The 23515-nt window shown below is 47.0% G+C and overlaps 1 protein-coding gene across 1 annotated transcript in view; it reads left to right on the top strand.

Annotated features, from left to right (window-relative positions):
- Positions 1–22074, top strand: part of LOC140389474 (extracellular calcium-sensing receptor-like) — a 32005-nt gene extending 9931 nt beyond the window's left edge. The window contains exons 3-7 of the mRNA XM_072473605.1: positions 1925–2761; positions 6162–6375; positions 7068–7081; positions 7545–7668; positions 21158–22074. Coding sequence (XP_072329706.1) covers positions 1925–2761; positions 6162–6375; positions 7068–7081; positions 7545–7668; positions 21158–22074 — 2106 coding nt within the window. The remainder of the gene's footprint in view (positions 1–1924; positions 2762–6161; positions 6376–7067; positions 7082–7544; positions 7669–21157) is intronic.
- The last annotated feature ends 1441 nt before the right edge of the window (positions 22075–23515 follow it).

Here is a 23515-nt window from a genome sequence, read left to right as displayed (position 1 = left end):
ACCAAAACCCACTGACCAAACCCACCACTGACCAGCCAACCCCCCTAACTGACCACCAGCCCCCAAACCCAACCCACCCCGACACTCCTCACCCCCCCTCAGCCCACCACACCATCCTACGTCCTCACCTTCCAAACTTAGCTTCTCCCTGGCTTCTCAGATTTCTGGACCTTTAAACCTACCTACTTTACCACAGCTAGTGCCATAAAACAGGGGATGTGTCTTCCTTTCCCTCAACTCTCCTGCACCTGACTGAAGGCCATAGAAACCCGCTGCTGCACCTTTCTCACCCAGCCTGAGTCGGAAGGTCAGATGAGAAAGTTGCAGCTGCATTTCAGTGCAAGGAAATAAGAGTCATAACCTGACTGTGATTTCCACTCCAATTATGACCCAATTATAATAATCTTTATTGTAACAAGTAGGTTTACACTAACACTGCAGTGAAGTTATTGTGAAAAGCCCCCAGTCGCCACACTACGGCGCCTGTTCAGGTACACAGAGGGAGAATTCACAATGTCCAAATTACCTAATAGCACGTCTTTTGGGATTTGTGGGAGGAAACCGGAACGCCCGGAGGAAACCCACGCAGAAACAGGGAATGTGCAGACTCCGCAGACAGTGACCCAAGCCGGGAATCGAACCTGGGACCGTGGCACTGTGAAGCCATAGAGCTAACCACTATGCTACCATGCTGCCCAAGTGTAGCATTCTTTTTTTTTACAACAAGTTACTTGGACCTTTAATTCTTTTCCTAACCAATAATTTTACTCTTTCTATCTAAGTGACCACTGTTTATGCGAAAGCTTTGATATTTTCTGTTATCAGCCTATTCAACCTTGGGGATGGAGTTGTTGGGGATATTATCTTTAACTAGATAGGATGCAAAAAACAGTGATCCTGGTCAATTTCTGTGCTTTAGACTGGACCTGTGAGGCCAATCAGAATTTGAGTAATAGCCTTAGTTGTGGGTGTTGATGATCAGAGTGTTTGTCAACGTAAATGTTGTGAGAAATGAACTTGCTCGTTTTACTTATTTGAGGATTGTCACGTGTGTGAAAGAAGGAAAGAAAATCATACATTTTATAACTAAATCTAATTGAACTGAGCAGTTCCAAAGAACAAGAGAAACATGACTTCCTGACCTAGTCGTGGATGTGGGTTTGGACAGTGCTGAATGGTTAAGAAGAGGAGAAAATTGAGAACATTGAGATCTCAATATATCCCCTCTCCCAAGTTAATATGGCACAAATTACACAAAATATATCGCACAGCGACAGGTCAAACAGCCTAAAAGATCAATTCCTGCTTACATGAGCTTCCTCCACCTTTCTTCAACTCACCCTTCCAATTATCTTCATGTTCTTACACAGTTTCTGAGTAAGGAATGGGTTGGGGCATGGTAGCACAGTGGTTAGCACAGTTACTTCACAGCTCCAGGGTCCCAGGTTTGATTCCCGGCTTGGGTCACTGTCTGTGCGGAGTCTGCACGTTCTCCCCGTGTCTGCGTGGGTTTCCTCCGGGCGCTCCGGTTTCCTCCCACAGTCCAAAGATGTACAGGTTAGGTAGATTGGCCATGCTAAATTGCCCTTAGTGTCCAAAAAAAAGGTTTGGGTTGCTGGGTTACAGGAATGGGATGGAGGTATGGGCTTAGCTAGGGTGCTCTTTCCAAGGGCCGGTGCAGACTCGATGGGCCAAATGGCCTCCTTCTGCACTGTAAATTCTATGAGTTTCTCTTTGCATCCATGCTATTTGTATTAACTATTTGTCTATGGGTAAAAATTCCCCTTCAATTTCTTTCAACAATTTGTACCATTCTATTGTGTTTTCTGCAACTGCATTCATAATTTGTCCTAATATTAGCTCAATTCCTATTTCTTATTTTATTAATTAAATATTATATATCTTTGACTTGTTTCCCCCACAGGTCAGCTATTTCTCATCTTGTACCTGTCTCAGTAACAGAAACGAGTTTCCGGCCTTTTTCAGAACAATGCCAAGCGATGCGTACCAGGCACAGGGTGTTGCCCGACTGGTGCAGCGGTTTGGCTGGACCTGGGTTGGATCGATCGCGGGTGATGATGACTACAGTCACAACGCAATTCAAGCATTCAGCGATGAAGTCAGAAAACTTGGCGTTTGCATTGCTTTTACTGAAGTAATTCCAAAGGTATACTCCAGGCAAAAGATACTTCAAATAACAGAGACCATCAAGGCATCTACCGCGAGGGTCATTGTCATGTTTGCTCTTGAGGGAGACGCATACCCTTTGATCAGAGAAGTTGTAAAGCAAAACATCACCGGTAGACAATGGATAGCGAGTGAGGCCTGGGTTACATCTGCTTTGATTGCCACCAAAGAAAATTTCCTGTCTTTGAGCGGGACAATAGGATTCGCAATCCACAGGGCAGAAATTCCAGGCCTGAGGAGTTTCCTTCTTCAAGTGCATCCCTTCAAAACTCCAAATAACCTCTTTGTGAAAGAATTGTGGGAAATTATATTTAACTGTTCTTTTGGGATGGCAGTTGAACAGAAAGGGAAACCTGCATCGATATCATCTCAGAAAAAATGCACTGGGTTAGAAGAGCTAACCAATACTTACAATATATATTCCGATGTGTCAGAATTAAGAATTTCATACAATGTGTACAAAGCAGTGTACACGATAGCTCATTCTCTTCATAATTTATATTCATGTGAAAATGGTAAGGGCCCCTTTGAAAATCAGGCTTGTGCCAACATCTTCGACGTCCAACCTTGGCAGGTAAAGTCTTTTCAGAATTCCAAAACAACTTGAAATCTATAAAGTTCAATTGTGCTGCGGGTTCATGGGTCATGTCGACACTGAGGTACAAAAGAGACGGGGAGAAAGGGAAGACCAATGTTAGCTGGGAAATCATCAAGCAAAAATGTTTTTCTTTATTCGATCATGGGATGCGGGCTAAGATTTGTTGTCCACTCCTCATTGCCCTTAAGTTGAGCGGTTTGGTAGCCATTTCAGGGGACAGTTAAGAGTCAATTACATTGCTGTAGGTCTGGAGTCACATGTAGGCCAGACCAGATGGCAGATTTCCTCCCCTAAAAGACATGAATGAACCACATTTAACAACAATTGATGATAGTTGCCATGGTCGCCATTACTGAGACTAGTTTTCAGTTCCAGATTTCTTAAATGAAATCCCCCCCAGCTGTCATGGTAGGATTTGAAATCGGGACCTCAGATAATTATCCTGGACGTCCGGATTATTAGTCTAGTGACACTGTCACTGCTTCATCATCTTGGCCTTGGCATTCAGGTGGTTATACTGGGATGACAAGATGCCATCACGACCTGACCCAGCCAGAAGTTTAGGAGTAATCAGCAGAGCACCTCACTTGGATGGGGTTGCTGGACGTGTGCTGATCTGTACCGTGGGGCTAGAACGTCCAGAGCCTTGTCACCATCAAGGAGGACACTAAGTGCCTTCTCTCTAAAAGGCTCAATTACCTTAAATGGAAGAGGGTACAGTCCAGTTTGTTTTTAATGAATGGTAAGATGGGTATTATGGTCTTTTACTGTTACTAAAGCTAAATGAGTTTTGTTTTCATTCAGGGGATGTGGGGTGCGCTGGCTAGATCAGCATTTATTGCCAATCCCTAATTGCCCTTGAGAAGGTGGTGACTTTCTTGAACTGCTACAGTCCATGTGGTGTAGGTACATCAACTGTTAGGGGTCGAGTTCATTTGACCCAGCGACAAGTGAAGGAATGGCAGTGTATTTCCAAGTCAGGATGGTGAGTGACTTGGAGGGGAGCTACCAGATGTTCCCGTGTATCCACTGCCCTTGCCTTTCTAGAAGGTAGCAATTGTGGGTTTGGAAGGTGCTGTCAAAGATGCTTAGGGAATTCCTGCAAGAACACAAGAAACAGAATCAGGGATAGGCCACCAGGCCCTTCAAACCTGCCCCGCCATTTAATACGATCATGTCTGATCTATGCCAGCCTCAACTCCTTTCCTGTGCCATTTCCCCATATCCCTCTAATGCTCAAAATATCAAATGTTTATTCATCTCCACTTTAAATACAAGAGTGCAGTGCCTCTTGTAGATGGTACACACATCTGCTACTTGCATCAGTTGTGAAGGGAGCGAATATTTGTGGATGGCAATCCAGTGGGGCTGGCTTGTCCTGCATGGCTGCTTGAATGTTCTTCATGCTGCACTCATCCAGGCAAGTGGAGAGCATTCCATCACATTCCTGACTTGTGCAATGTAGATAGTGGACAAGCTTTGGGGAGTTATGTTTCCTAGCCTCTGACCTGCTCTTGCGGCCACGGTATTTATATGGCTGGTTCCGCTCGGTTTCTGGTCAATGGTAACCCCCAGGATGTTGATAGTGGGGGGAATTCAGTGATGGTAATTTTGAATTTCAAGGGGTGATGGTTAGATTCTCTCTTGCTGGAGATGGCCATTACCTGCCACTTGTGAGGTGCGAATGTTACTTGCCACTTGTCAGCCCAAACCTGGATATTGTCCATGTCTTGTAGCATGTCTGTGGACTGCTTCAGTGTCTGAGGAGTCACAAATCGTGACGAACATTGTGCAATCATCAGCGAACCAAGCTGATCGGCCTGCAACAACCACAACCATCTTCCTTTTTACTCATATGACTCCAACCAGTGGAGAGTTTTCCCCTGATTTCCATTGACTCCTGTTTTGCTAGGTCTCCTTGATACCACATTCAGTTAAATGTTGCCTTGGTGTCAAGGGCAGTCAATCCCAATGGGGTTTAGCTCTCTTGTGCATGTTTGAACCAAGGCTGTAATGACTTCAGGAGCTGAGTGACCCTGGCAGAACCCAAACTGAGCATCAGTGAACAAGTTATCACGAAGCAAGAACTGTTTGATAGCATTGTTCATAACCTCTTCCATCACTTTAATGATGACCAAGAGGAGACTGATGGGACGATAATTGAATTTGTCCTGCTTTTTACGTGTACAGGACATACTGGGCAATTTTAAACATTTCTGGATAGATGCCACAGTTGTACCTCTTCAGGAGTAGGCTGGTTATGGGCACGACAAGTTCCAGAACTCAAGTCTTCAGTACTATTGCCAGAATATTGTCCGAACCCACAGACGTTACAATACCCAATGCTTTCAACCATTTGTCATTTAGTTAACAGAAATGCAAAAATGTTTGTAGCCTCACTTTGAAGTCAATGCAAAAGAAACTCAGATGGAATTTAATGGGCCACATGCACCCCCCAATAAACCCCACAGAGATGAATTTGGATGCAGGGGCTGTCCCATTCAATTTGCCAGCTGGAGACTACACTATCTTTCCACATCACCAAGATCAAGTTCAGAGCAGGAACGGTGCAGGGTGATCTTTCCACCCAGCGGTCAATTGAAGCCCTTAAATTAGTATTCAATGAGCGGTAGGTGGGAGGAACTTCCCATGAGGGGGAAAGGTACAGCAAAGCCTGTCAGGTTTGCCAGCAGCCTACCAGGCAGGTCTGGCATTCACAGGCACTCAGTTCTCAATCAAGAGATTTAGCATCATGGGTGCTGGGGGAGCACGCTAAATGTCCCCGCCCCACCCCCTTGCTTCCAATGCCCATCCCCACCCTCGCTGGTGACCCTTCCCCGAGACCCCCATCCCTCCCACATTCACTTTGATCTTGAGATGCAGCACGTTGATCCTTAAGGCAGCAGTGGCCACAATACAAGAGTGGTGGCCCTGGCATTGGGGAGCTGTTGACTCCTGATTGACCAATAATACATGGATGCAGGATTTCTGCCCTGTTTTGGATTTTGTGGTGTGGGAGGCCCCACAATGTCCAGGTAAGTGCCCGATTGCCCGATAATTGTGTCAGGTCTCTCGGAGAGAAGCGAACTGAGATTCCCATCATTTCTCCAACTGGTTGGTGGGTGCCCCATCATACACATTAAATTCCACCCATTGTGCGAGGTGTAGGATCAACTGTTGATTTGCTATCGCCCATTTTGTGTAGCCTTCCCTCTGTCTCTGCAAACTTCTAGCAATAAACATGCAGTCTCGGAATGGCAGAAATTGGAGCTAATTAATTCATTAAGAAGAAGCAAAACTGATAGTTTGTGATGCTTTTGTAAGGAAATTCTATCACGATGTTGGCCGATGTTCTAACTTCTAAATTTTCACTAAGCTCGTGCATTACTTGAAAGAAGTAAGATATGCCATTAAATTGGGAGAAGAGATTTATTTTGATGAGAACGGTGACATTGTTGCAATGTATGACATTGTGAACTGGCAGAAGAACGAAGATGGTTCAGTCAAATTTGTGCATGTGGGACATTTTGATTCAGCTACAGATTCAGGTCAAGATCTTGTGGTAAATGAAAAGACGATCATCTGGGCTGGTGGAAAAGTTGAGGTAAATCATTGCACTTATTTGTCTATTTTGAAGGCCTGGTAATACCATTTTCAATATGCAGAGTAAATTTGTGATTTTCATCAGATCTAGAATCCGACATTTGCTTTCCATCAGCATTTTCATTCTACTTGTTAAGTTAAGCTTGTAGAACCTTTAGATATCTTAAATAAGCTAACTCTAAAAACTGGCTAGTCAATTTCTCAATTGGATATGAATGTAAGCAATTCCTTAGAATCCATAGAATCCCTACAGTGCAGACAGAGGCCTTTCGGCCCATCAAGTCTGCACCGACCATCCAAAAAGAGCCCTCTAACTTTGCCCACTACCCCACCCTATCCCTGTGCACTGACTATGGCCAACCCATCTAGTCTGCACATCCTTGGACTGAGGGAAGACTGTGCAAATTCGATCATCTCTAATGCTTATCATAATATAGGTATAATAACCAAAATAGATCTTTCCAAAAATATGAATGTCACTTTATGACTTTTGTAATCACCTTGCAGAAAACCTGCTCTGGTTCTTCTCTGCCGATAATTATGTTGGCTGGTTATAACAATGTAATCCATACAAGATCGGCCAAATTAGTGTAGACCATTGAGAAATTTGAAACATGTGAGCTGCACACAAAGCTATTTAAGATTGTGTTTTCCACAAACTTTCATTCTGATTCATTAGTCAATTCAACTGCAGTAAGCTCTCCCCACAAAGCTGATGTTTCCAGGTTGAAATTGCAAGCCTCCGTAAATTGTGCAGGTTCAGAAAAGTCTTCAAATTGTGTTCAGTTTCTGAGTTACTCTGCAGGCAGCAGCAAGCACATTTTGAATGTCTTTGGCGCCGCGAGGCAGCATTGCTAACCACTGCACCACCATGCCGCCCCAACCACCAGTTTTGGGTGCAATTTCACAATTCTCAAAGCAGAAACTCCACCCAGTGGTTACTCTAGTGGTAGCATTTCTCCTGATCTCAATTGCCAGTGAAATTATAATCCACTCTTTTGTAATTTTGCCAGGCACAGAAAACAAATAAAACTATTATTACAATGTCAGTAATACAGTGCACCAGAGGAAATCTTCTCTCACCATTGCTAGAATTTGCTCAGTTATTCATTATGAAATGATACACACACTTGTTTCTTTCTCATTGACATGCCAGGCCCCAGAGTCATTATGCAGTAAACATTGCCTTCCCGGAACAAGGAAAGCAATTCGAATCGGGGAACAGATCTGCTGTTTTGACTGTCTACCATGTGCTGATGGTGAAATTAGTAATGAAACAGGTATATAGATTTATATTTTGATTGCCTGTTACCATAATTAGACTTGAAAGTAATTATTTGCTTCAACTCAATGGATGACAGGCAAAATGAAGAAAATGTTTATTTTGCATTAAATCGTTATGATCTGGAATGGCATGCTTGCAAGGCTGGTGGAAGCAGATTCAGGAGTAACTTTCACAATGGAATTAGATACATAGATGAAAAGGAACCAGTTGCAAGGTTTTGGGGAGAGAGCAGGGTTAATGGACGGCACGGTGGTACGGTGGTTAGCACTGCGCCTCCCAGCTCCTGAAACCCTGGTTCAATTCCGGTCTCGAGTGACTGCCCGTGTGTAGTTTGCACTTTCGCCCCGTGTCTGCATGGGTTTCCTCCGGGTGCTCGGGTTTCCTCCCACAGTCTAACAATGTGCAGGTTAGGTGGATTGACCATGCCAAATTGCCGCTTAGAGTGTCCAAAAGATTTGGTGGGTTACTGGGTTAGGGTGGAGGCATGGACTTAAGTAGGGTGCTCTTTCCAAGGGCCGGTGCAAACCCATAAGACCATAAGACATAGGAGCAGAATTAGGCCGCTCGGCCCATCAAGTCTGTTGCACCATTCAATCATGGCTGATATTTTTCTCATCCCCATTCTCCCGCCTTGTCCCCATAACCCCTAACCCCTAACAGGCTGGTTTAGCACAGTGGGCTAAACAGTTGGCTTGTAATGCAGAACAAGGCCAGCAGCGCAGGTTCAATTCCCGTACCGGCCTCGCCGAACAGGCGCCGGAATGTGGCGACTAGGGACTTTTCACAGTAACTTCATTCAAGTCTACATGTGACAATAATTGATTATTATTATTAGTATTATTATTATTAATAATCAAGAACCTATTTATCGCTGTCCAAAAGACACTCAGTGATTTGGCCTCCACAGCCTTCTGCGGCAAAGAGTTCCACAGATTCACTACCCTCTGGCTGAAGAAATTCCTCCTCATCTCTGTTTTAAAGGATCGGCCCTTCAGTCTGAAAATGTGTTCTCTGGTTCTAGTTTTTCCTACTCGTGGAAACATCCTCTCCACATCCACTCTATCCAGGCCTCGCAGTATCCTGTAAGTTTCAATAAGATCCCCCCTCATCCTTCTAAACTCCAACGAGTACAGACCCAGAGTTCTCAACCGTTCCTCATACGACAAGCTCTTCATTCCAGGGATCATTCCTCTGGACCCTTTCCAAGGCCAGCACATCCTTTCTCAGATACGGGGCCAAAACTGCTCACAATACTCCAAATGGGGTCTGACCAGAGCCTTATACAGCCGCAGACGTACACCCCTGCTTTTGTATTCTAGCCCTCTCGACATGAATGCTAACATTGCATTTGCTGAGTGAACCTACACATTAACCTGAAGAGATTCTTGAACAAGGACTCCCAAGTCCCTTTATGCTTCTAATTTCCTAAGCATTTCCTTATTTAGAAAATAGTCTAATCCTCCATTCCTCCTTCCAAAGTGGATAAAACCTCACACTTTTCCGCATCGTATTTCATCTGCCACTCCTTTGCCTACTATCCTAATCCTTCTAAATCCTTCTGCAGCACCCCCTGCTTCCTCAATACTTCCTGTCCCTCTACAGATCTTTGTATCACCTGCAAACTTAGCAACAGTGCCTTCAGTTCCTTCTTCCAGATCATTTATGTATATTGTGAAACTTTGTGGTCCCAGCACAGACCCTTGAGGCACACCACTAGTCACCAGCTGCCATCCTGAAAAAGACCCCTTTATCCCCACTCCCTGCCTTCTGCCAGTCAGCCAATCCTCTATCCATGCCAGGATCTTACGCTTAACACCATAACACCCGCTGCACCATATAGCCTCCTTCTGCACTCTAGGGATTCTATGATTCGATTATTAGCCCTTTCAAAAAGCCAACACAGGCACAATAAGCCAGTTCTCCTGTGCGCTACTTCACTTCTAACTATGACACAATGGATAAATGCAGTGCACTGCACGTATAGGCAAGAGGGGCCTCGAGGCTGACTCTTGTTGAGTTAGGATGCACTGGCAGTAATCTGGATGCCGGTTTAGCTCAGTTGGCTGGACAACTGATTTGTGGTGCGGTTCAAGGCCAACAGCGCATGTTCAATTCCTGTACTGACTGAGGTTATTCATGAAGGCCCGCCTTCTCAACCATGCCCCTCGCCGAGGTGTGGTGATTGTCAGGTTAAATCGCCGCCAGCCAGCTCTCCCCCTCACAGGGGAAAACAGCTTTTGATCCCCTGGGACTACGGTGACTTTACTAGTAATCCTCCAAGAATCATTTAGATCTGGAAAAGTCTCAGAGGATTGGAAAACTGCCAATGTGACTGCCAAGTAACTATGGGCCAGTTAACTGAACTTCTGTCATTGGGAACAATCTTAGAGTTCATTATCATGGATTTAGACATAGACACAGGGCGGGATTCACCCTTTCGTGGACGAAGTCCCCACCCCCGCCGGAAAATGGGCGAGAATCACTCCAAACGTTTTCCCCGAACGTCCGGAGTGATTACCCGTTCTCCAGGGGGCCAGCAGGCCTCTGGCGTGCGTCCCTCAGCTCTGGCTGCCGGCGGGGCCCTGCTGCACAGATGACACGGCCGTGCATGCGCAGGGCGGCCGCGAGCGGGTCTGCCCGTGTGCACGGCAGCCCACATTGGCACGGGCGCCGGCGACATGGCAGAGCCACACAGCGGGCCCGCACGGAGGAAGATCGGTCGCTCCCGAATCGCGATGGCCCGCCGATCGGTGGCCCCTGATCGCGGGACTGCCCGTCGTTGAGGCCCACCCCCCCGTGTCCGATCCCCACGCCCCCACCATAACGGCCACATCAGCCGTGACTCCGAGTTCCCGCCGTGTGGAACCACATTAGAACCACGCCGACGGGAACTCAGCCGGTCGATCGCGGAGGATCGCCGGAGGGGTCTTTTCCAACGGCCCCCGACTGGTGCCGCCTCGATCGCGCGCGTGCGAATGGCGGCGGTTCTCCCGGCACGGGGGCCTATTTTGGGTAATTCTCCACCCCCATGCGAGCGTGATTTCGGCGCGGATGCTCAGAGAATCCCACCCATAGTATTTACAGTGCAGAAGGAGGCCATTCGGTCCATCAGGTCTGCACTGGCCTTTGGAAAGAGCACCCCACTTAAGCCCACACCTCCGTCCCATACCCGTAAGCCAGCAACCTCACCCAATCTCTTTGGACACTAAGGACAATTTAGAATGGCCAATCCACCTAGCATGCACATCTTTGGACTGTGGGAGGAAACCCACACAGACACAGGGAGAACATGCAAACTCCGCACAGACAGTGACCCAAGCCGGAAATCGAATCTGGGACCCTAGAGCTGTGAAGCAACAGTGCTAACCACTGTGCCACCGTGCTACTGTGATGTAATTGCAGAACATTTTGAAATGCATAATATAACCAAGCAGAGTCAACCTATCTTCATGAAGGGAAAATCATGCCTGACAAATTTATTAGAATTCTTTGAGGTGGTAATGAACAGGATAGATGAAAGGGAACCAGTAGATGTAATGTACTTGGATTTCCAAAAATCATTTAGTGAAGTACCACGCGACTTAATATCCCCTTGGTTTTGCAGGTAGCAGGCATAGAAAATTGGGGAAGTGATAGAATGATGTGGAGATACCGGCACTGGATTGGGGTGGGCACAGTAAGAAGTCTTACAACACCAGGTTAAAGTCCAACAGGTTTATTTGAAATCACTAGCTTTCGGAGCATGGCTCCTTCATCAGGTGAAGTATCCATCAGCTGATAAAGGAGCAGTGCTCCGAAAGCCTGTGATTTCAAATAAATCTTTTGGACTTCCGTGGTTTTGTGAGACTTCTTACTGTGACTGAGAGAAGACAGAAAGTTGGGAAAGTGCTATTGGCACTGGACCAGGGGAGGCAATGGCATAGTGGTAATGTTGCTGGACTACCAATGCAGAGATCCACAGTAATGCTGTGGGGATCTGGGTTCAAATCCCACCATGGTTGGTGCTAAAATTTGAATTCAATTAAAATCTGGAATTAAAAGTCTAAGAATAACCATGAAACCACCGTTGATTGTTGTAAAACCGCAACTGGTTCACTAATGTCCTTTAGGGAAGGAAATGTGCCATCCTCACCTGGTCTGGCCTACATGTGACTCCAAATCTAAAGCAATGTGATTGACTCTTAACTGCCCTCTGAAATGGAGTGCCACAGAGATCTGTTCTGGGGCCACAATTATTTACAATATATATCAATGACTTGAGCGAGGGATGTGAATGTACATTTGCGGGAGACACAAAAAGAGATGGGAAAGCAAGTGGTGAGGATGACACAAAAAGCCTACAGAGGGATGTAGATAGGTTAGCTATGTGGGGAAAAACTTGGGAGATGGAATATAATGTAGGAAAATGTGAAGTTCTGCACTTTGGTAGGAAGAATAAAGGAGCTGAATATTATTTAAATGGGGAAAGACTGCAGACAGCTGCAGCACAGGCGGATTTATGCGTTGTCGTGCATAAATCACAAAAAGCTAGCATGCAAGTTCAGCAGGTAATTTAGAAGGCAGCGCAATGGAATGTTGGCCTTTATTTCTGATGGAATGGAGTATAAAAACAGGGAGGTCCTGCTAAAAATGTACAAAGTGTCATGATATGCAAACATGCAGCTAATGAACACATAGAATAGAACATGACCAATGAGCAGTCAGGACACTCAGGGGTGGTATCTCACTATAAAAGGGATGAGGCACTCACACCCCGACTCTTTCCACAGACCAACATCTACAGAGTGAGACAGGGTGTATCCTCAGCATCACACCCCAGCACGTGGCTTAGAGCAAGGCTGGTTCAGTTCGACTGAGTTACTACATTTAGATTAGCAGAGAGTCGAACTCAACAAACAAAGAACAAAGAAATGTACAGCACAGGAACAGGCCCTTCGGCCCTCCAAGCCCGTGCCGACCATACTGCCCGACTAAACTACAATCTTCTACACTTCCTGGGTCCGTATCCTTCTATTCCCATCCTATTCATATATTTGTCAAGATGCCCCTTAAATGTCCCTATCGTCCCTGCCTCCACTACCTCCTCCGGTAGTGAGTTCCAGGCACCCACTACCCTCTGCGTAAAAAACTTGCCTCGTACATCTACTCTAAACTTTGCCCCTCTCACCTTAAACCTATGCCCCCTAGTAATTGACCCCTCTACCCTGGGGAAAAGCCTCTGACTATCCACTCTGTCTATGCCCCTCATAATTTTGTATACCTCTATCAGGTCGCCCCTCAACCTCCTTCGTTCCAGTGAGAACAAACCGAGTTTATTCAATCGCTCCTCATAGCTTATGCCCTCCATACCAGGCAACATTCTGGTAAATCTCTTCTGCACCCTCTCTAAAGCCTCCACATCCTTCTGGTAGTGTGGCGACCAGAATTGAACACTATACTCCAAGTGTGGCCTAACTAAGGTTCTATACAGCTGCAACATGACTTGCCAATTCTTATACTCAATGCCCCGGCCAATGAAGGCAAGCATGCCGTATGCCTTCTTGACTACCTTCTCCACCTGTGTAGCCCCTTTCAGTGATCTGTGGACCTGTACTCCTAGATCTCTTTGACTTTCAATACTCTTGAGGGTTCTACCATTCACTGTATATTCCCTACCTGCATTAGCCCTTCCAAAATGCATTACCTCACATTTGTCCAGGTTAAACTCCATCTGCCATCTCTCCGCCCAAGTCTCCAGACAATCTAAATCCTGCTGTATCCTCTGACAGTCCTCATCGCTATCCGCAATTCCACCAACCTTTGTGTCGTCTGCAAACTTACTAATCAGACCAGTTACATTTTCCTCCAAATCATTTATATATACTACAAAGAGCAAAGGTCCCAGCACTGATCCCTGTGGAACACCACTGGTCACAGCCCTCCAATTAGAAAAGCATCCCTCCATTGCTACCCTCTGCCTTCTATGGCCTAGCCAGTTCTGTATCCACCTTGCCAGTTCACCCCTGATCCTGATTCTCATTGAGAACTGTGCTAATAGTTCAATAAAACACATTGAACTCACTTCAAAGTCTGGAGCATCTTTTACTCAAAACTGCATCAAGTGGCAGCTTGTGTTATTCCAAATTACATAACACAACATGATACCAGGAGTCTGTTCAATCTAGTTAGTTCAACTCAGCAAGATCCGTGAGGACCAGCGATGTATACCGGCACAATGGAAAAGATTCAGGCTCCTCACCAGCTCAGGACCTCCGGCAATCTCAGTGCCAACTGGCGGACATACAAGCAGAAATTTCAGCTTTACGTCGAAACATCAGACCTCAAAGGTGTGTCTGATGCACGGAAGATAGCTCTTTTCCTCTCCACAGCGGGTGATCACGCCTTGGAAATATTCAACTCCTTTCAGTTCACCAAAGACCAGGACAAGACAAAGTTTCAGACCATCCTGGACAAGTTTGACAGCCACTGTGAGGTGGACACCAACGAAATCTTCGAGCGCTACATATTCAAGCAGCGATTGCAAGGTAAAGACAAATCCTTCAACTCATATTTAACTAACCTTAGACTGCTAGCGCAATCCTACAACTTCGGTGATATCACTGACTCCGTGATCAGAGACCAAATCATTTTTGGAGTTCACTCTGATCCTCTGAGAGAGCAGTTACTGAAGAACAAGCATATGACCCTGCCAGTCGCGATTGAAACATGCACAGTGCATGAGCACACTAAAAATCGCTATTCCCAGTACAAAACGGCAGAAAATTATAGACTAGCTTCCCATGAGGCAGAGAGTGTGGAGGCCATCTCCCGGATGCAGCGCCTCAACATTGACGAAAGCGGCCATTTCGCACGCTCTTCCTGGGGCCCGACTCATGCGCGATGCGAACGGGATAACGAAGTGCCCGAAACCCGCACTGCGCAGGCGCAGACATCTGAGAACCGCACTGCGCGTGTGCAACGACGCACGGAGCGTCAGGACACCGACGTCATGACGTGTTCGAACTGTGGCACTGCCCATTTAAAGAAACACTGCCCTGCAAGAGGCAGACGCTGTTTAAACTGCGGGAAGCCAGGCCACTATGCAGCCCTGTGCAGATCTGCACCACCAGTCCGCCAGCGCTCCCAATTCCGACGACGGTGCATCCGGAGTGTGCAACAACGCCTACAGGATTCTGATCCCAGCAGTGCAACGGATCCAGCTGCTGACTGCCTGGACAACGTCAGACACATCGCAAATCCAATCGATCCTAGCTGTGGATTCCGAGGGCGAATGGCGAGCAGTGATGAAAGTCAAACACTGCCCCATCCAGTTCAAGCTGGACACAGGTGCCTCTGCCAACCTCCACTCACAGGCAGACATCAGACGCATTAAGAAGCCCCCCACGGTCCTTCCAGCTGCCTGCAAGCTCCTGGATTACAACGGGAATGCCATCACGGCCACTGGGATCCTGCCATCTGCACGTATCCAACCGACACACACATGCACGGTTACGCTTTGAAATTGTTGAGCCGGACAGGGCATCCCTACTAAGTGCGCACGCCTGCAAGCAGCTGAACCTCATTCAAAGGGTTTATACCACGACATCCTCCCATGAGGATCTTCAGGCCGGCATCGACGACATCCTCGCCCAGTATCCAGATGTGTTTGACGGGATGGGCACGCTGCCGTATTGATACAAGATTCTGCTGCGGCCTGATGCCAAGCCAGTGGTCCACGCACCACGACATGTCCCTGCTCCACGGAGAGAGCGCCTGAAGGCAGAGCTCAAGGATCTTCAGCAAAAAGGCATCATATCCAAGGTCACCGAACCAACTGTCTGGGTCAGCTCGATGGTGTGTGTAAAGAAGCCTTCGGGGGACCTGCGCATCTGCATTGATCCCAAGGATCTCAATAAGAATATCATGCGGGAACACTACCCCATCCCGAAGCGGGAGGAGCTCACGACTGAGATGGCGCACACACGCTTCATCACCAAATTGGATGCATCGCAGGGATTTTGGCAAATCCAACTGGAAGAGTCGAGCAGAAGGCTCTGCACCTTCAACACGCCTTTTGGCAGATACTGCTACAATCGCATGCCATTTGGCATCATCTCGGCATCGAGATATTCCATCGCATCATGGAGCAGATGATGGAAGGCATTGAAGGGGTTCGTGTGTACGTGGACAACATCATCATATGGTCCACAACCCCTGAAGAACATGTGTCCCATCTCCAGAAGGTATTCCGCCATGTACATGCTAACGGCCTAAAGTTAAACAGGTCCAAATGTTGTTTTGGCACATCGACGCTCAAGTTCCTAGGCGACCAGATCTCACAGCATGGTGTGCGCCCGGACACAGACAGAATCATGGCCATCGAGGCGATGAAGGTCCCTGAGGACAAAAAGGCGATGCTGCGCTTCTTGGGTATGGTCAATTTTCTGGGCACGTTCATTCCAAACATGGCCACACACACCACGGCTCTACTCAACCTGGTGAAAAAGTCAACTGCCTTTGAGTGGAAGGCGGCACACCAGACAGAGAGGCTGAAGCTGAAAGCCAAGCTCACCACTGCACCAGTCCTGGCATTCGGCGACCTGGAGCAGGAGACAATAATATCCACAGATGCGAGACAGGATGGCATCGGTGCGGTGTTCCTTCAATGAGATGACACATCATCCTGGGCACCAGTAGCCTCCCATCAAGGGCGATGACGCCCACTGAAACAAGATATGCACAGATTGAGAAGGAGTGCTTGGGTCTTCTCACCGGCATCCTCAAATTTCATGATTATGTCTATGGCCTGCCGACATTCACTGTTGAGATGGATCATAGGCCTCTGGTCCACATCATCCACAAGGACTTGAACGACATGACGCCTTGGTTGCAGAGAATCCTGCTTAAACTTAGGAGGTGTGATTTCAACTTGGTGTACACACCTGGCAAGGAGCTCATCATCGCTGATGCATTGTCCCGCTCTGTCACCTCGCCCAGTGAGCCGCTGGAGATCATCCAGCACATCAAATCGCAGGTGCAGCTGTGTGCTAGCACTCTCCCGGTGACAGATGAGAAGGTAGTTCTCATCCGTGATGAGACAGCCAAGGACCCCCACTTGTAGCGCGTCATCCACAACCTCACCAATGGCTGGCAGAGAGGGCAGTGCCCACAATTTTACAATGTGAGGGCGACCTGATGGTGATTGATGGTATCCTCCTCAAGCTGGTCAGGATTGTCATTTCGCTCAGTCTCCAGAGCTTGGTGCTGCGCCAGATTCATGAGGGACAACTGGGCGTCGAGAAGTGAAGACGCAGAGCCCGGCAAGCTGTCTATGGCCCTGCATCAGCTAGGACATCACGAACATGGTCCTGAACTGTCCTACCTGTCAGCGATTCCAGCCAGCGCAGAGCAAGGAGATGCTCCAACAGCATGACATAGTGACCTCCCCGTGGTCCAAGGTTGGCATCGATCTCTTTCATGCGAATGGTCGCAACTACGTGTTGATCATCGACTATTTCTCGAATTAGCCTGAGGTGCTGAAGCTCCCGGACCTCACCTCTCGGACCATCATCAAAGCCTGTAAGGAGACATTCTCAAGGCATGGCATCCCAATCACCGTCATGAGCTCCAATGGCCCGTGCTTTACCAGTCGAGAATGGTCCACGTTTGCCAGGTCATACAATTTCCAGCATGTCACCTCCAGTCCGCACTATCCACAGTCCAATGGAAAAGTCGAGAAAGGGGTGCACATTGTGAAACAGCTCATCTGCAAGGCTCACTCTGCTCACTCACTCTGCTTCCGACATACACCTTGCACTGCTCGCGTACAGGGCGGCTCAATTCCTGATGAACAGGGACCTGCGGACGACACTTCCACCCATAAACCTGCCCAACCTGGATCACCTCCTGGTGCTGCAGAAGGTGCAGCGGCTCAGTGACCGTCAAAAGCAGGGCTACGATGCCCATGCCACCGATCTGGCCATGCTATCCCCGGCAGACACTGTCAGGATCCAGATATCCGATGGTGGGTGGCCTGCCCCGGATGTCGTTGTTCGACAGGCCGCGCCCAGCTCTTATGAATGAATGAATGAAAATGAAAATCGCTTATTGTCACAAGCAGGCTTCAAATGAAGTTACTGTAAAAAGCCCCTAGTCGCCACATTCCGGTGCCTGTTCGGGGAGGCTGGTACGGGAATGTTGTACGTATGGCTGATTGCTCCATTGTGCGAAGGAATCGACGGGCACTGCACAAAGTTGCCTGCCCGCAACCACTTTCTCCTCCATTTCCATGTGTTGAATTGCCACCTCCTGATACCTCGCACCACAAGCCACCAGTCAGGCTTCCATCCCGCCTGTCAAGGCACCGTTGTCCCGTCCACCACCTCTCCGGCGGTCGACCAGCATCAGACACAAGCCTCAGAGATTGGACTTGTGAACATTTGTTTTGTTTGCTCTGTTCTGTTGTCCTCCATCAGTCACGTTAGACAGACTCATTCACATGTAAATACATTCACATACGCCAACAAAACATTTAAAAAAGGGGAGATGTCATGATATGCAAACATGCAGCTAATGAACACATAGAATAGGACACGACCAATGAGCAGTCAGGACACTCAGGGGTGGTATCTCACTATAAAAGGGATGAGGCACTCACACCCCGCCTCTATCCACAGACCAAAATCTACAGAGTGAGACAGGGTGTATCCTCAGCATCACACCCCAGCACGTGGCTCAGAGCAAGGCTGGTTCAGTTAGACTGAGTTACTACATTTAGATTAGCAGAGAGTCGAACTCATTGAGAACTGTGCTAATAGTTCAATAAAACACATTGAACTCACTTCAAAGTCTGGAGCATCTTTTACTCAAAACTGCATCAAGTGGCAGCTTGTGTCATTCCAAATTACATAGCACAACACAAAGCACTAGTTAGACCACACCTAGAATATAGTGAACAGTTCTGGTCCCCTTATCAAAGGAAAGACATACTGGCATTGGAGGCAGTAGAGAGAAGGTTGACTGGGTTTATCCCACGTATGGAAGAATTTGCTTATGAGGAGACGTTGAAGGGTTGGAACTGTACTCATTGGAGTTTAGAAGAATGAGAGGCAATCTTATTGAGACATATCGGATTCTCAGGGAGCTTGACAGGGTCGATGCTGAGAGGATGTTTCCTCTTGTGGGAGAGTCAAGGACCAGAGGACATGATCTCAGAGTAAGGGGTCGCCCATTTAAGACAGACATTAAGAGGAATTTCTTCTCGCAGAGGGGAGTGAATCTGTGGCATTCTTTACTGGAGAGGGTTGTAGAGGTTTGGGTCATTAGGTATGTTCAGGGCTGAGATAGAAAAAAATGTGATCAGGGAATAAAGGGTAATTGGGATAAGGCAGGATAGTGGAGTTGAGAACTGTATCGGATCAGCCATGATCTCACTGCATAGCAGAGCAGACTCGTTCTGCTGAATGGCCTACGTCTTATGGTCTTATAGTTCATCCCAGCCAGAATTCCTTCAGTATATTAGAGCAAAAAAAAGGAAACTGGTAAGCATTCCTGGTTAATATCGAACCCAGCCACTCAAATCAGAAGTTCATACATAGAGGGATTCTGCATCGACTGACGCCAGACTCAGGAAAGGCAATTGGGCGGAGAATCGGTTTTGCCGCCGAAATCGTGGCGGGCGGCAGTTTCATGGCAAATCGCAATTCTCTGGTGCCTTGACAGCGGCGTCAATGTGTGCCATAATGCACGTACAGTTAACGCCATCGGCATACCATTAGCGGACCTGACCGAGCCTCCGTAATGCTCCACCTCCACTGGGGTGAATTCCCGACTGAGAGACTCACTTGTACTTTTAAAAATCGTGAAATAGGCGCAATGGTTGCTGAGGGAGAGGGATGGGGTAGGGAAAGTGTCCAAAATCGCCAGAGTTTGCTGACAGTTGTGCCACTGGCCAGGGAGCTTCTGCCAGGGCCGGTGGGAGTAGCGGGGATGGGTACCAGGAGGTGGTTGTGGGGTCAGGCTGGATGGGCACGGAGCACCATTGCCGTGGCCTGCAAGGCAGCCATGCAGCGGCTCATGCTGCTGACAGCCCACTGCGAACCCTGGGCCACAGGTCGTATGGGTCCCCCCTCCAGGGCACCCCTCACCAGGTGCCCTCTGACCCCACGGCCCATCGGGGGGATGGACACGCTTCAGCGGAACCAGTGCCACCTTGTTGGCTGGGATGAGTGTGTGTGGGAATGTAATTTATATATGTGGCTGCAGCTTGTCAGCTTTCTGAGTGTCAATCGCGGACAAATTCGTCAGCGTTGCTCATTGCAATCGATTGTGTTCCATGTGGCGCCGGTGCAAGCCCCTCAATGGTCGTTGAGTCAGTCCAGGTGTGGCGCTAGTTTTGCTGTCGTGGAAGTCCATGAACTCTGCCCCGGCATCACACCTCGGGAACGGAGAATCCCGCCCAGGGTGTCTGTTGAGTGCCACGTTAGAATCAGTTTGTTACCTCACCTATTCTCACAGCCCAGGCTCACACATAGTGAATAGTAACTTGGGAACTTCAAGTGAAGCTGACTGTTCTAACCCCATCCTTCCATTCTTTTCACTGTATCCTTCAATATTCTCATTCTTCAAATTTGAATGCAACTCTATAAGTAATATGATGTAAGGTACAGAAAAATGCTATTTTACACTTGGTTTTGAGTCAAGTCTAGGCTTGGATAAAATCTTTTTTTTCTTGGTAAATGCACAAGACATTTTCATCCTAGTTCCTAGGGGACATATGTCTGCTGTCTTGCATGACCTCCTCCAATTTAGCTCAAATTGACAACACAATAGCAATTTCACTCCGTGACATCGCCAACATAGGAAAGGCAAGCTGCGGGATTCTCCGTCGGCGGGATCCTCCACTTTGCTGTGTGGGGGTCGCCACAATGAGAAACCCCATTGGTCCGCTGCGGGGGTGCGCCGCACCGGAAAACGGGGCCGGCAGGGCAGAGAATCCCACTCAAAGTGTTTCATTGCAACAAGGCAGTGTATATAATGGGCAAAGGTTCAGGACAAAGGGATATTATTGTTTGCTACACCTGACCTGGGACAACTTGACGCTAGAATTCAGCACTTGAAGAGGGAAAGCATTGTTTTTGTCAGCACTAATGTCACACACTTGATGAAACTAATTAAAATAACTCAAATTATTCTATGGGACTCAAATGAATCCAAGAAATGATGTGGAGATGCTGACGTTGGACTGGGGTGAGCACAGTAAGAAGTCTTACAACACCAGGTTAAAGTCCAACAGGTTTATTTAAAATCACTAGCTTTCGGAGCACAGCTCCTGACCTGAGGAAGGAGCAGTGCTCCGAAAGCTAGTGATTCGAAACAAACCTGTTGGACTTTAACCTGGTGTTGTAAAAACGCAAGAAAGAAAAATAAGGGAAATGTTTAAATGTGTGTAAACTCAAGTTGTTGTGGATTGAAAGCTGTTTATCAATATTTTTAATTGACCTTAGATTCACTAAACTGCGTCCCCTGTGCACTGGAAGAATGGTCCAATCCACAAAGAAATGAATGCATCCCGAAAGAAATTGAGTTCCTCTCATTTGAAGAGGCGATGGGGATTACACTGACGACTGTGTCCTTGCTCGGAACAGCCAGCACCGTGTCTGTTGCAGGGGTCCTCTGGTATTATAGGAAGACTCCGATCGTTCGAGCCAACAATTCCGAACTCAGTTTCCTTCTTCTCCTCTCGTTGATGTTGTGTTTCCTGTGCTCGCTGACTTTTATCGGCCAGCCATCAGTGTCGTCCTGCATGCTGAGGCACACACTGTTTGGGGTCAGTTTCGTCCTCTGCATCTCATGTGTGCTGGCCAAAACCCTGGTTGTGCTGATGGCGTTTAAAGCCACTCTCCCCAACAATAACATGATGAAATGGTTTGGGACTCTGCAGCAAATCCTCAGCGTCCTGCTCTGCACAGTTGTCCAAGTTGCAATCTGTGTTGTCTGGCTTCTTGTGTCCTCGCCATTTCCAGTAAAGCAGACCAAATATTACAACGAGAAGATTATTTTTGAGTGTGATTTAGGCTCAGTGACAGCATTTTGCTGTGTGCTGGGTTATATCGGCTTTCTCTCCTGCATGAGCTTTGTCCTCGCATTCTTAGCTCGAAAGCTGCCGGATAATTTCAACGAGGCGAAGTTCATCACATTTAGCATGCTGATTTTCTGTGCAGTTTGGTTGACTTTTATTCCAGCCTACATTAGTTCTCCTGGAAAATATACCGTCGCCGTCGAGATCTTTGCCATTTTGGCATCAAGCTTTGGTTTGCTTATCTGCATATTTGCTCCAAAATGTTATATCATTCTATTCAAACCAGAAAATAATACTAAGAAATATCTTATGGGTAAAACATGTTCCAAAAAGTCAACTTAAATTAACGTTCGTCTTACTTCACTGATTTTAATTACATGTTTCCTACAAGTTATGCACTGCGAGGATGGTGAGGGATGTTGACGTACAGCAAAATTGCAAATTTGTTTCCAAAGAAAAGAATATACTTGCATGTAATGCATAAAGCAAACCTTAGCATGTGGGATGATACTATACAATCACCACTGGTGAATTTTGTGGGTCTTTGATGTCCTGGGCCAGCAAGTTAATGGGGTAAGAATTTACCTGTTTCACCTGCGTAACAGTCATAGAATAGTATCATAGGATTTCCAGTCAAGAAGGAGGCCATTCTGCCCATCAAGTTTGCACTGGCCCTTGGAAAGAGCACCCTACTTAAGCCCACAACTCCACCCTAGCCCCGTAGCCCAGTAACCCCACCTATTCTTTTTTTGGACACTAAGGGCAATTTAGCATGGCGAATCCACCTAACCTGCATATCTCTGGTCTGTGGGAGGAAACCGGAGCACCCGGAGGAAACCCACGCAGACACGGGGAGAACGAGCAGACTCCGCACAGATAGTGACCCAAGCCGGGAATTGAACCCGTGACCCTGGAGCTAGAAGCAACAGTGCTAACCATTGTGCTACCATGCCGCCCATTGGTGAAATTCTCCTCTACGTGGTTTCCCTGTTGAAATCGTAAATTAAAACTCACAAATCTTTCCTGCATTGACAGCTATTGAATCGCTCGGGCACAGTTAAAACAGGGAGATTGAGTGAGGAGTGTAGGCTCTTCAGGGCGTCCACCTGAGTTTTCCTTCCCATTCCAAATAATAATTAAAATAATCTTTCGGATTCCTTTAGTGTTGCATTCCTCTTCACCTTATTTTCCTGTAGTCGCTGCTTTCAAGCAATCCAGACCAATTGGTCCACCAAGCCAGTCCCAAAATATAATGTCACAAATAATTCTCTCTTTACTTAATTTTCCCTGGAAATGTTCTCTTACTGATTTTGATGTCCCATTCTTGCACCTAGTCATAAATTTGCTCACCAATCTGTTAACGTATATTTGCTTCAGGTACAATGGTTTTTTGCTATCATTTTCGTCACTAGTTTGCCTTTGTATAATCAGCAAATAGTCAAATACGTTAGCGTGTGTCTTTAGTCTCATCTGCTGATTAGTCTGTAAAGGGTTGATTAAGTATCTGACATCTGTATTTGTTGACTGAACAATTAATTTTTTTTGTTGTCTACATTAAAATAAAGAAAAACTGGAAGCAACAATTTTCCTTTGTGAACTTACTCTGTCATTGTGTGAAGTACGAAGTCTTACAACACCAGGTTAAAGTCCAACAGGTTTGTTTCGATGTCACTAGCTTTCGGAGCGCTGCTCCTTCCTCAGGTGAATGAAGAGGTATGTTCCAGAAACATATATATAGACAAATTCAAAGATGCCAGACAATGCTTGGAATGCGAGCATTAGC

This window comes from Scyliorhinus torazame, chromosome 14 (genome assembly GCF_047496885.1).
Source record: "Scyliorhinus torazame isolate Kashiwa2021f chromosome 14, sScyTor2.1, whole genome shotgun sequence".
Taxonomy (NCBI): Eukaryota; Metazoa; Chordata; class Chondrichthyes; order Carcharhiniformes; family Scyliorhinidae; genus Scyliorhinus; species Scyliorhinus torazame.
The sequence above is the reverse complement of the archived record's forward strand: the minus strand, read 5'-3'. Positions and strand labels throughout refer to the sequence as shown.